The sequence below is a fragment of the Sphaeramia orbicularis genome, chromosome 16 (assembly GCF_902148855.1).
Source record: "Sphaeramia orbicularis chromosome 16, fSphaOr1.1, whole genome shotgun sequence".
Classification (NCBI taxonomy): Eukaryota; Metazoa; Chordata; class Actinopteri; order Kurtiformes; family Apogonidae; genus Sphaeramia; species Sphaeramia orbicularis.
In genome coordinates, this window is record NC_043972.1 from 58,025,759 (window position 1) to 58,040,921 (window position 15,163).

At 39.9% G+C, this 15,163-nt stretch overlaps 1 protein-coding gene across 1 annotated transcript in view; it reads right to left on the reverse strand.

Annotated features, from left to right (window-relative positions):
• The window catches only part of LOC115435386 (myocyte-specific enhancer factor 2D-like), a 140,878-nt gene that overhangs the window by 22,278 nt on the left and 103,437 nt on the right, over positions 1-15,163 (reverse strand). Inside the window, exons 4-5 of the mRNA XM_030157764.1 lie at positions 11,003-11,137; positions 10,715-10,852 (exon numbers count right to left, since the gene is read on the reverse strand). Coding sequence (XP_030013624.1) covers positions 10,715-10,852; positions 11,003-11,137 — 273 coding nt within the window. The remainder of the gene's footprint in view (positions 1-10,714; positions 10,853-11,002; positions 11,138-15,163) is intronic.

The following is a 15,163-nucleotide window of genomic DNA, read 5'->3' on the forward strand; positions in this document are numbered from 1 at the left end:
ATTCAAAAGTACAATCATCTTAATTTTACAGAAAAAAATGTGGTAATATTCCATTTTACCTCTCTGTCAGTGAATCACAATATTTATTGAGAATTTGCTCAAAATTTATCAGAAAATACAAACTGTAAATATGAATCCTGTCATTAATGGAAGTGCTCACCAAGGTTATTATCGTTAATGAAAACTAATGAAATGACGAAAACTAGAATTGTAAAAACATTTTCGTTAATTGAAATAAATAAAAACTATAATTAAAAGGAAAAAAAAAACCAAGAACTAACAAACTGTATTGTGTTCTTACACAACTAACTAAAATGTATAAAACTTATGGATAAAATTCCCTTTGTTTTCATCTTTGTCAACGTCAGATTGATATGAAAACGATTTATTTCCCTCAAACAATTTTAGCTGCTGGCACCGTATGATATTTAATGGTCCGTCACTTCTCGTCACTTGTCGTTTAGAGTCAGCTTTTCGTCCCCACTCTACCTGGAAACATGGAGACCAAAGCTTGGAGAAAGCAGCAGAGTCCTGTCTGGGATTTATTTGAATACAACAGCGAATAAGATAAAAGATATAAAGAAACTAAAACTGAACTAAAACTAAGCATTTAGAAAATTAGAAAAACTAATAAAAACTAATAAAAACTAGCAAACCTGCTCTAAAAACGAATTAAAACGAACTGAATTAGAGAAAAAAAAGTCAAAACTAAATAAAACTAAACTATAATGAAAAATCCAAAACTATTATAACCTTGGTGCTCACACATGTTCTGTCTGTCTGGGATGGTTCAGTCCAAACCCTGTCCTTCAGAATCAAACTGTCCTAAACTTACATGTGGAACTCACACATTTTCTTGTGACTCTGTTGTTTGTGTCTGTGGCTGAAATCCAAAATAGTCACTTCTGTGGTTCATATTTAATGGATACGTTGAAATACTAGTATCACACTCATAGTATAATTACATATTTTTAAATAGTCTACTTAATGTTGAACTCAAACATGTAAACACACAGAACATGCACACCACATCCTCTGTGACACACACACACACACAGTTGGTTTGATCATGCAAAGTGAAACAGCTGTGTTACCGTCACATTCATGCCAGGTTCAAACTCAAATGACAGCAGGAGGTTATGTGTCATTTCATACAGTGGGTTCCATTACTACCATGTCCCACCACCCTGACCCCTAACCCTAACCCCTCACCCTGACTCCAACCCCTAACCCTAACCCCTCACCCCAACCCCGATCCTAACCCTACCCCCAACCCCACAGACTCATCACTGGTCAAGTATCACAAACATCCTGCTTAACTGAAAGATTATTATTAATTTATAAACTGATAAGTATTCTACATTGAATCTGACTAAAAACCCAAAATTGAGGATGTCTTTGATCTGTTTTTCTAGATTATTCTTTTTGTTAACATTCTGAACTAAATAACCAGATCCTGAATCCTGGAAAATCAAGGGCGAGGACCTGAGGTTATCCACCAGCCGACCCACTCATGACCCATTTCACCCTGTTCCAACTCCATCCAACAGGAGGACTATAAATAGAATATGGGCCAGGGCTGTTCCCACTGTCCTCCAACTGCATGGGCCCACTTTAAGGCAGAGGATGACGCTGCTCTGCCCCTGACAGTGATGGGGGGGGGGGCTGAACAGCCCAAAACAGGTGGATGACATAACAAAGACCTTTAGATAGAGTCTAATGGGAGGGGCATGTGGAAGGGGTTTAGAACAATACTTCTGTCCATGTGTCCTTCTGTCCCGAAACAGACAGATGTCACAAAAAAATCTTCTAGAAAAATCTGTGGAAATGTCAGCAAATTCAGAGAGTGGACTGAAAGAGCTGCACGTGATGACCAGGGCAACGCAACACAACATAGGACTGAAAGAGCTGCACGTGATCACCAGGGCAACGCAACGCAATGCAAGGCAATGCAACGCAGCTCAATTTTAATTACAGAGCACTTTAAAGACAACACAGTTGGCCAAAGGACTGGTGAAGATAACAGCTAAAAAAAGAAATGAGGACAACAGCTAAAAAACAAAAAAAGACAACAAGAGGTAAAAAACCCCCCAAAAAACCCAAGTGGTTCCAGCCACAACAAACCCCGCCCCCTCGCACATATTGTAGCATATTTTGTCATCGATACAGCTGATGTCATATCAGTTGTCTCTACATATGTGCCAAGTTTGGAGTAAATTGAAACAAAATTTATGTTTTTATAGACATTTGAAATTTAGCCCAATATAAGTAAATGCGAAAAAAAAAAAAGATTTTAAAAATTCTTTAAAAAAAAAAACAAACTTTGACCTTCTTTTCCCAAAATGTAATCACATCTGTTCTGTGTCACTGGTAATCTATAAACCCACCTAGGTCTGAATTAGACCAATAGTTTTGCTGCTAAAGTGTAAACAAACAAACAAACCAAACCAAACCAAACCAAAAACAATACCCCTTCCCTCCCCTTTGGGGGAGGACAAGAGCTAAAAAAACAAAAACAATGACAAGAGCTAACATTAGCACAAAGCACCGAGTGTGTTTAGTGTGTTGTATTCTATTATTTTATTGTAATCTCATATATATAGGTCATATATATGACACACATATCATATATATGAAGCACATGTCATACATGTCTGTGGGGGTTTTGTTTTTTAGTTTAGATGGTTCTTAAACACTTTTAACAAAGTTTGTCATTGTCCGAGCACATCAACTGTACAAACAGCCCTTCAGTTCATTCCAGACTAAAAACTATAGACTAGAGACTAAAGACTGAAGTCTAAAGACCGAAGACTAAAGACTGAAGTCTAAAGACCGAAGACTAAAGACTAAAAACTAGACCAAAGACCAAACACTAAACACTGAGGACCAAAGACTAAAGACTGAAGACTAGACCAAAGACTAAAGACTAGAGACTAAAGACTGAAGACTAAAGACTAGACTAAAGACCAAAGACTAGATCAAAGACTAAAGACTAAAGTACGTGTGTCCTGGACCTCCAACGCCGTCCTGACAGAGCACACTGATGAACGGCTCATGACTTGGTCTTGCCTACAGTCATGTTACGTTTTCTTCTTTTACTTTTGTGATGGATATAGTAATTATTTGGATCCTCCATAATGGTGTGGTTGCTAGGAGACGGTTGCCATAACCATAAAGTCTCTTCATTTGTTCAATGAATATGGATTTTAAATTTGTCCTCGCCATAGTCTGGTCTGAACTCCAGGGAAGCATAAATCCACCTGAATTCACATGAATCCACCTGAGTCCACATGAATCCCCCTGAATCCACCTGAATCAATCTGAATCCACCTGAGTCCACATGAATACCCCTGAGTCCACCTGTACCCAGTCATCCACATGAATCCACCTGAATCCACCTGTACCCACCCATTCACTTGAGTCCACCTGAGTCCATCTGAGTCCACTTGAGTCCACCTGTACCACTGTTGCTCCCATTACACAGGAGGCTTCTTTGGCCTCTGTCCGTCATTCTGTGGATTTAATATGATGATGTAATACCGAGGACCAGATCCTTGGGTGAAAACTGAGACCCTGTTCGGTGAATAATTAACGAGGACCTTTTATGAAGCAAAGCTGAGGTTCCTGAAGCAGCTCAAGGCCTCTTCTACCAGAACAGAACACAAAGAGGGAACAGAGCGCTAACCCACTTACCCAGGGTGTGTTTCCAGATTCAAGGGTGAATGGGAATGAATTCAACTCATGGCCTACTTTTCCTTTTCCCTCCCTCTTGTCCTGGAGGACTTTCAAATGTGTCTTCTGTTTTCAGTTTTAGGGCTGTTGCATCCGTTCTATCTGATACCAATACTTGATCTGAACACAAAAGCCCCCCCCCCCCCCCCCCCAAAGGGGAGGCAAGGGCTATTGTTTTTGGTTTGTTTGGTTTGTTAACACTTTAGCAGCAAAACTATTGGTTGAATTCACACCTAACTGAGTTTATAGATTACCAGTGACTCAGAATAGATGTGATTATATTTTGGGAAAACTGGGTCAAAGTTCAAATTTTTTATGAATTTTTAAATCTTTTTTTCTCCCATTTACTTATAATGGGTAGAATTTCACGTCTATAAAAACATCAATTTTGTTTCAATTTACTTCAAACTTGTCACATATAAGGTGATTGATATGACATCATCACATGCATAGACATGATGACATCAGCTGGATCCATGACAAAATAAGCTACAATATGTGCGAGGGGCGGGGCTTGTTGTGCCTGGAACCACTCATTCTGTTGGTTTTGCTTCGCTTGGTTTGACTGAACTGACTTAAACGTCACCTCTGAGGTTCAAGGAGTCTTTCTACATATTTCCATTCCATCTCAGTGGTAAATCACATCCCAGTTCTTGGTTTAGGTTGTTCATTACAACAGCCTACAACCAGAACACTGGGTTTGATGAGACTCTAGCCTTGTTTCAATGTTGTGGCCGTTCATGTTCACATTTACAGGATGTGTACACAAGACGTTTACAGTGCAAAAAAGGATTTCTGTGAAAGTGAAAAAAGTCTGATTTCTAGAACATTTGTCTAATTTTTCATCTAAATAGAAAAAAAAGCTTGCCAGGAAATTGTTACGTAAGAAAAATATTCTTATTTTAAAAAAATATATCTAACTGATTCTTGCTCCTATTTTCCATCTAATATCCAGTCAGATTTTCCTCATACTAAGGTTTGTTCATATTTCCAAATGATCCCATCAGAGGATCCAGATAGTTTTCCTTCTTTTCCACTCATACCACTGGAACAACTTGTCCATTTCAGAATGTGAACTAATGACCCAAACTAACTGTATTGACCCATTTGTTGTTGTTTCCAGGTTTAAACCATGACAGAAATGATCCCACAGTTGAACATGAGCCTGGACTCATTTGATAAATGTCTGATCAATTCCTGGGTCCAGTCGAATGTGGCAGACACATGAAACCACAGACACATTTGGTCTGTCATTCAGTCCCATGTTAAATGTGTGTCTAACATGTTGGACTAACTCTACCTTCACACAATCACTGCTTCTTCTCTTCAGACTTTTTTGACACATATTCTACATCCATACGTTCACAGACTCAACACAAGTCTGACCCAAAAAGAGTTTAGGACATGGGATGGACGCTTCTGGATAAACATCAGTTTGTTTACAGGTGGTTTCTGAGTCCCTTTAACATGGACACCCATGTCTGCTCCACAAGGAGGAGGGGCTAACTGGTCACATGACCCCACAATGGGCGTTGACCTCAGTAGGAAACACATCGGACTCCAAGGTGGAAGAACTGGGATCGATTCACTGTTGAAGAGGTCATTTTCAGATCAATCAACACAATCCAATATTTACTTTAGAATGTTTTCCTGCTTGTTCCTCTTCTATTCAGACCTAAATTCTTAAATTATCTCCAACTCAGTCACAGACTCAAATTCAAGTTAAACTCAGTCTGAAATGACTGTGATTTTATTTCTTGTACTAAACAGTGATCAAATTCTGGTAATTTTGTCTACTTTCAAAGCCCATTATGTTTTTTTAGTTGACAGAGTTTTTGCTTGTTTGAAGAATTCTAGCCAAGAATGTTTTTCTGACTCCATTGGCAGGTGGTTTTGCTCAACATAAGACAATTGGACCAGATTTAGGATTATTAGGATTATTTCTAGCAGGACATTTTTTGCAGTGCAAGGCCTTAAAAGGAAGAATCAATTCTTATTCCATTTCCTGAGCCAGAATCTCAGAACCAGAACAGGATCAAACCAGAACCCTTACGGTGACAGCTGTTTTTTTTCCTCTTTTTTCTGCCACACTTGCAGTGGAAGACGACATGTGTTGATGGTCCGGCCTGTTCTCTGCCGGCCTCAGGACCTGTTTCAGTTCCAGTGGAATTACACTTGGACATCCCTGCACCTTCCTGTCATGCTGGAGATTAGGGTGGAGTGGTGGGTGGTGCTGTGTGCTTCCGTTCACTGGTGTCTTGTGGAAGGTGTGTTGGCCAAACCAGGCTGAGGCGGAGGGGAGGACATGCTAACCGCTAACAGCTACAGGCACGTAGCCACTTGGCTAGTATCCACTGATGAGTGCCAGGAGCTGCAGCTCTGCAGGACTGGAACACAGTCACTCCACTGTATTCTTCTTCTACTGCACCTGTCTTTTGTGTGCAAAGGTTTTAATGGTGGTTTTAGATCCTCGCTTACACTGGAAAGGCTGAGAGGTTGTGATCAACCAAACTCCCACCAAGCTCTGACATATGAGAAAGGTTGGAAAATTATGAAGAGCTGCAGCTGCTAGAGGATGTTTAGGGCAAATGCTCATGACAAGCAACAAAATCTGATTATTTAAGGGGGAATTCAAACTGTTAAACTGAGAAATTATCTGAGTTCAAGAAACAATCTTGTTCCTTTACATTAAAAAACACAAAGCGACTTAAAAAGACAATAAATTTGAATGTGCAAAAAGCCCGACATTTTTTGACCCTATACGCTGCTCAGATGTTTTTACACTCTATGATTTTCTCTCCCATTGAATTGTGTAGAACTTCCGGGTCAACGCTCAAACCCACAGAATCACTTTTTAACAAGCCATAAAAAATGTTTGGCAAAAAAAACATTTAATTTCCACCACTGCATTATTTTAGATAAATACAATTTTCTTAATTTTAATAATTTTGTGAATTTTAAAAATGCTAGCCTGATAATTCAAAGTCTTGCATGGACTGGCCCCTCCTCCCTGGACAGATTTGATCTAATCCCGGTCTGTCAGTGGGAGGGGCCACGGCTCCAGGAGACTGGGAGGGGCTACGTAGGCGACCTACTGTTGGACAGACTGAGCTGTCAGTGGGAGGGGCCTACTGTTGGACAGACTGAGCTGTCAGTGGGAGGGGCCTACTGTTGGACAGACTGGGCTGTCAGTGGGAGGGGCCTACTGTTAGACGGACTGGTTGTCAGTGGGAGGGGCCTACTGTTGGACAGACTGGGCTGTCAGTCACTTGGGCTGAACATGGGGACAGTTGACCCCAACAGAAGACACTTTCAATCATACGACTCCTTCAAATCACAGCTTAAATACTGGATGAAGCAAAACCAGGGGCATCAGTAGCTCGTCCTGACTGTGTTGTGTTGTGTTGTGTTGTGTGTTTTTAGGATGTTTTGTCTTTCTTGTCACCTGCCTGAGGACTACAGATGGAAATGAGCACTGATACTACAGTCTGACATATTTACAACTGCATTAATATGCACTATCCCAAATTAAATAAATAAATAAATAAATAAACAAACTGGGATATTATGCAAATCATTATTTTAGAGTGGTCTGAAATATTAACATGAAAATCTTATTATAACAAAAAATGAAATTATGAAAAAACTCTGAACCCTTGATTGTTAACTGTCATCTGTTTGGGAAATGTGTTTGTCCAGTTATGGCCGATCAGTCGTGCTTCATTTTTAAACCATTCAACTTTTTTTATGGTAGATTTATTCAGCACGTGTGTGAAATATCAACTTCTAGTTTTAAATCATCTTTCACCTTGTTTCTGCACAGTAGTGGGAACTATTTTGGATCAACATATGTCAGAATATCACCATCCATAATTATTATCCTGATTAACATGACACTGCGCTATAACACATGGTTCATGTTTCATGTCAGGTCTAAGAAGACACGGACAGTTTCAGCCTCTGACAGTTCACTGTAACGCTGTAAATTCAGTCGTACCCATTAAAGGGAAAAATTAATCACAGAGGAAGTGGCTCAGAAAGCGGTGGTAAAGGAGGATGGCACCGACTAGGGATGTAAACAATTAACTGACTGTCAGTTAACTGTCGACAAAAATTTGCTCAATTAATTGTCAGTTAATTGCCCCTGTCCACCTGTCAACACCTGTCCGAAGGCTGCCGGTTTGTCTGCGCTGCGCCGCTGCCGCTGAGATGGCTGTTCATTGAACTGGATCGTGGCATTGATGAGTTTGAATGTCTTTAAGGACATGGTGGAGACAAACACAGACCGACCGTCTGTTTGTGGGGGCGGTACACCCCCGAATAAATACACAAATCGGTATCAGATCGGAGTGTTATCCCTGGAGGTTGGTCTAGTCCACAGGTGTCAAACATGCAGCCCGGGGGCCAAATACGGCCCACAAAAGGGTCCAATCCGGCCCCTGGGATGATTTTGTGAAATGCAAAAATTACACTGAAGAAATTAACAATCAATGGTGAAAAAATCATTTTAATTCAGGTTCCACATACATGCCAATTAGATCTCAATTGGGTCAGATCAGTAAACCACTATCATAATAACCTTTAAATAATGACAAATGCAGATTTTATCTTTGTTTTAGGGTAAGAAAGTAAAATTACATGAAAATGTTTACATTGACAAACTATCCTTTCACAAAAAATGTGAATAACCTGAACAAATATGAACCTAAAATGTCTAAAGAGAAAAAAATGCAATTTTACCAATATTCTGCCTCTTAAATATTTTGCATATTTGTCAATGTAATGTAAGTTGTAACGCACATGTGTAAATGATAAACTGCTGCAGAAAATTATTAAAATTGCACTTGTTTTTCTTAAGACATTTCAAGTTGTTGATGTTATTCAGATTTTTAAGGAAACGTTGTAGATGTAAACATGATCATAATGCAATTTTTCTTTTTTCACTGTTATCATTTTACTGGTCCGGCCCACTGGAGATCATACTGGAGTGAACGTGGCCCCAGAACTAAAGTGAGTTTGACACCCCTGGTCTAGTCCACGGTCATCTGGACCATCTGGTCAGTGAGACAGGAGTTGAAAACATCCTCCAGGCTCCTGATCCGGGACACAGGGATGTCACCCTGGTGGCCACGAGAAAATAGCCGTGGGGGGGGCGCATCTCAGCTGAAATCTCGCTTCATCATGTCAATGATGCAAACTCATGAATGCCCATTTCTTCTAAACTGCTCCTATTCAGATCCATTTATTTTATTTAATTTCTCTGTTGAATTTCTTTCATTCTACTCCATAAATGTCATTGTCTGTTCTGTATCCAGTGGTTCAATACATCAGTCATTATGGTACAGGACATGCTTTTATCATGAAGTATATAAACTATATTTAGCTTTTATTCTTATAGACCCTGTCGAAAGAGAAATTCAGGTTCTCAGGAAAATCGCCACGTATCAGTTAATCGTTACTCGATCGATAAGGTCAACCAACTAATGATTAATGGATTAATGGATAATTTGCATCCCTAGTACTGACCAATCAGAAGGCAGAGCTGGACCATTATCAGGTAGAACAGGGCTGTCAAACTCATTTTAGTTCAGGGGCCACATTCAGCTAAATTTGATTTGAAGTGGGCCGAAACAGTAAAATTATAACGTAATGATATATAAATAATGTCAACTCCAAACTTTTCTCTATGTTTTAGGGTGAAAAAAGTAAAATTACATTATGAAAATGTTTGCATCTACAAACTATCCTTTCAAACAATGTGAATAATATGAACAAACTGAAAAAAATGTGTAATTTTAACAATATTGTGCTTCACTATCATATTATATCATTACACATGTACATTATAACTTACAGATCACAGTGAATCCACAAATACACAAAACATTTAGTAACAGGTGGAATATTATTACCTCCGCCGGGAGGTATTGTGATCGCTTTGCTTTGTGTGTTTGTTTGTTTGTTAGCAGGATAAGTCAAAAAGTTATGGACGGATTTTCATGAAATTTTCAGGAAATGTTGATACTGGCACAAAGAAGAAATGATTACATTTTGGTGGTGATCGGGGGGACAGACCTGTCTTGGCAGAGGTCTGCGCTCTCGGAGTGCTTTTCTTGTTAAAGTTGCACTTACTTCTCTTAAGACATTTCAGGTTGTTCATATTCAGGTTATTCAGATATTTTTGTAACATTATGCTTTGTTTTAGTGTAAATAGATGAAAACATTTACATTTACAAAGAGAAAAAGTTGGAATATTTATAGGTTATTATGACCCACTTGAGACTAAATTGGTCTGAATGTGGAACCTGAACTAAAATGATCATTAATATCTTAGTGTAATTTTTGCATTTCACAAATTCATCTCAAGGGCCGGACTGGACCCTTTGGTGGTCCCTGGGCCACATGTTTGACCCCTGTGAGGTAGAAGGAAGTCAGCCATGTGGTCAAGGACACATATGTCTTTACTATGTGGACACTGAACACAGCTGTGGTCCTGGAATCCAACACATGCGTGTCTGGAATATTCCATAGTATCAGATGAAGTGAGTGGTCACCTGCTGCTTCCAGAACCACAGGACAGTCTGATCCAGTTTCAAAAACACTGTCATGTGTTCGCAGCGTCATCACGTCCATGCGCTTCACATTCTGTGTCAGTGGGATTTCATAAACGTCATTTCAGAACATATTCCTGTTCTAAACTGACTAGATGAATGTCCTCTGAACCCGTTTGGACATGCAGGGGCTTTTCTGGACTTCAGTTAGCCCTGCCTGTGTTGCCCAGGGACACACCAGCAGTGGAGGATTGTGGGTAGTGATGTGGTGGATGGAATGGTGGAGGGTCAAAGGTGGGGATGGAAAAAGGAAGTGGTCTGAGTGGAGTCAGACCACGATCAGCAGCCAAACACCAGGTCAGCAGAAGCAGCAGGAACAGCAGGGGTTACAAAGGGAGGGGGGGGTTGGCTGGGATGGGGGGGGTACTCACTGACAGCCTATAGCTCTGCATCATTTTATCAAACTCCTCGTCAATTTTTTTGTATTTCTCCTCAGTGCGGGGGGTGAGAGAGAAGGGCTCCTCAGGGTCTGGGCTCTCTGAGTCCCGATGCTCTTTCTTGTTCAGAGCCTTTATTACCAAACAAAAGAAGAAGAAAAAGAAGAAGGAGGAGGAGGAGGAGGAGGAGAAGAAGAAGAAAAGAGGAGGAGGAGGAAGAGAAGGAAAAGTAGAGGAGACAGTGTGAGTTGGATCAGGTGAGCGGATGTGTGCTGTACTCACGCCGTAGCGTTTGAAGAGCTGTTCCAGATCCTCAGATTTGCGATACTTGTCATCGTTTAAAGGGCTTTGGTCGATGGAATCATCCCCGTCGGCCTCGGGGCTGTTGCAGCCATTAAAGCCTTTCTTTCGTAATGTCTAAAGTGGTCAAAAAGGATGGGGGGGTGGGATGGGGGGGAGGGCACATTTACATTTCATTATTTATGCATAGTGTAAAATTCATCATTATCACTTTTTCACAATTTTTAGGAAATGACGTTTAAGTATTTTCAGTCGACAAAAACAAATGACAAATGGTTAGAAAAGCTTTGTCCCGGGACCAGGACTGTTTCCATAGCAACCACGTTCATGAATATAATGATCAGAGTGTAAAGTGTGAATGCTTTGACTAAAAGGATCCTGCTGTACTGCGGTTCGTGTCGTCTAAATACAGGGAACAATCATGTCATCACTGTCACAAACTGAAAGGATGATGGACGGTCAAGTCCAGAGCAACACCAGGTCAACATTCAACCACAAATAAACCTGTTCTGAGGCAGCGACATGAAGACTGGACATCTACAGACAATGACCGCGTCGTATGAATACAGTGTATATTTGAAGACTTTTCCACGACTAATGGAATAAAAATGATGCAGCTAAAGTAAGATGTGGGTGTGGCCAACATAATGACCTTTAGGAAAGGTTCAACTTATAACCCTTAAAGACCCAAACGTCCACCTTTTGACTGAAAAAAACACAAAATATAGAGGTTGATATTAGAATAAATGGTGATAAATCACGTTGGAAAGGTGGAATATAGAGAAAAAAATAATTTGGGAACTGACACAAAAGTAGCTGTGTGTCCTTATGGGTTAAAGAAGAAAAAGAGCCTGAGTCGAAACATGGTTCCCATCCTCAGATAATATGTGATCAGTTTGTGAGGTCATCTGCCGCCCACGTCCAAAGCCACTTATTCCCAGTGTGTGTTCACATGTTCCATGAGTGTTCACATGTTGACCCAGCAGGTGTTGATGGGCTGAAGGGGGTACGACAAAGACCCATTGAAATCCCAAACACAAACACAGCTTTGACATTAAAGGATGTGGTCTGTAATAATAAACTCTCCCCCCACCCACCCATTGGACTGGATCTGCTGAACCTGCAGACAAGAAACTATATAAAACCTGGGCTGAATATTCGAGGACACACGAAGGCATCACATGAAGGACACATGAAGGCATCACACCTCAAACAGCAGCTCATCAACAGCAGTAGGAAAGGATTAAAAACAGGTTAATGAACCTGGAAGAACCTGCAAAAATGAAAGGGTAACCCCAACCCCTAAACACTAACCGAGATACGATACAAATCACAATACTAGGATCACAATATGATATATCACGATATATCATGATACTGTGTGAGTGTTAAATAATAATAAATAAATATGAAAAAAGAGAAAAACAATAATGAACCTCCACAATATCCGCATTTGAATAAATACCTAAAAATATTGATACAGTACTTTTTAATATTGATACAGTATTGTGAAATGAAATATCGCTATATTGCAGAAGCAATATTTTCTATCACCTCTAATTATTCCTGTCCAAGTGTCAGAGCAGGGTTGAATCTACCCACACAAATGGGTTATTAGACACATTTGTTGAACAGGATGACAGCGGCCTGGTTGAGCTGTTCACCAGTCCAAGTCAACACTGGGATCTGATCATTAATGCTCAGTTAACGCCAGGAGTCGCCTTGTTCCGACACCACATGACGTGAAAACACACTCATCCTGTTTGAATGTGGACGTGTGTTTTCTGACCTAAAAAAAGAGGAAAATAAAAAAACCATAAAGAATAAAAGTAAAGCAATTTCAAAATGACAATAAGAGCATGTGAAAGAGGGAATCATGGAGGCGTGGACTCAACGTTAGGGTTAGGAATAAACACATGACCTAAGAATAGGGTTAGAATTAGGAATAAACACATGACCTAAGAATAGGGTTAGGAATAAACACATGACCTAAGAATAGGGTCAGGGTTAGGAATAAACACATGACAAAAGAATAGGGTTAGAATTAGGAATAAACACATGACCTAAGAATAGGGTTAGAATTAGGAATAAACACATGACCTAAGAATAGGGTTAGGGTTAGGAATAAACACATGACCTAAGAATAGGGTTAGAATTAGGAATAAACACATGACCTAAGAATAGGGTTAGGGTTAGGAATAAACACATGACCTAAGAATAGGGTTAGGGTTAGGAATAAACACATGACCTAAGAATAGGGTCAGGGTTAGGAATAAACACATGAAAAAAGAATAGGGTTAGGGTTAGGAATAAACACATGACATAATCGGGTTAGGTTTAGGAACAAACACAAGACATAATAGGGTTAGGAATAAACACATGACCTAAGAATAGGGTCAGGGTTAGGAATAAACACATGACAAAAGAATAGGGTTAGGTTTAGGAATAAACACATGACATAACAATAGGGTTAGGGTTAGGAATAAACACATGACAAAAGAATAGGGTTAGGGTTAGGAATAAACACATGACCTAAGAATAGGGTTAGGGTTAGGAATAAACACATGACAAAAGAATAGGGTTAGGGTTAGGAATAAACACATGACATAACAATAGGGTTAGGCTTAGGAGTAAACACATGACATAACAATAGGGTTAGGGTTAGGAATAAACACATGACGTAGTAGGGTTAGGGTTAGGAATCAACACATGACCTAAGAATAGGATTAGGGTTAGGAATAAACACATGACATAACAATAAGGTTAGGGTTAGGAATAAACACATGACATAAGAATAGGGTTAGGGCTAGGAATAAACACATGACATAACAATAGGGTTAGGGTTAGGAATAAACACATGACGTAGTAGGGTTAGGGTTAGGAATCAACACATGACCTAAGAATAGGGTTAGGGTTAGGAATAAACACATGACATAATAGGGTTAGGGTTAGGAATAAACACATGACATAAGAATAGGGTTAGGAATAAACACATGACATAATAGGGTTAGGGTTAGGAATAAACACATGACGTAGTAGGGTTAGGGTTAGGAATAAACACATGACATAACAATAAGGTTAGGGTTAGGAATAAACACATGACATAATAGGGTTAGGGTTAGGAATAAACACATGACATAAGAATAGGGTTAGGGTTAGGAATAAACACATGACATAATAGGGTTAGGGTTAGGAATAAACACATGACAACAATAAGGTTAGGGTTAGGAATAAACACATGACATAATAGGGTTAGGGTTAGGAATAAACACATGACATAATAGGGTTAGGGTTAGGAATAAACACATGACATAATAGGGTTAGGGTTAGGAATAAACACATGACAACAATAAGGTTAGGGTTAGGAATAAACACATGACATAATAGGGTTAGGGTCTTGGATGTGATTCTGTTGTTGTAATCTGTGTCTCAACAGAAAAGCTTGAAAAAGTGGCTTCACGTTTCCAAACTGAATTAAACATCAGGATATCTACGGTTCTATGTAGTCTTTTGGTTTAGATGCAGAACAGACAGCTGCAGGAGGAAGGCGTGCATGTTCAAACTTTGGCATGTTTTCCCCCAGATTTCAATCAATTCAGTTTTAAGTATTTTTCGGGTTGATACTTTCCTCTAACTCAACAGGGGTATTAAACATGCTGTGTGTGTGTGTGTGTGTGTGTGTGTGTGTGTGTGTGTGTGTGTGTGTAATATTTCAGACTGTATCCTGATGTCAGGCAGTGAATCTGACCTTGTACATTTTCTCTCTTTATACGACATATACATGATGTTTTGCAACATTGTGGGGATTTATACTGTACATATATTTATTTGGATCTGTCAGACAGAACCTACACACACACACACACACACACACACACACACCTCCCCTTTGTAATCAGCTGATCAGCTTGTGTCTCAGTCAGTCGTCCACCTGTCCACTGCTTCTCTCCGTTTCTGTCTCCTCTACTGAAGCTGTTCACTCTATGGTGTTGCCAGGGTAAGATTCACCCTGCAGTGCACTACACCGGCCTCTGATTGGCTGGGGCTGCTGACAAAGCCCGCCTCCTCTCACTTCCCCTCTGGCTCACCCGCCCACCCGCATGTCCGCCCACCCTCTCTTTCCTCTTGCTCTCTTTTGTCTTT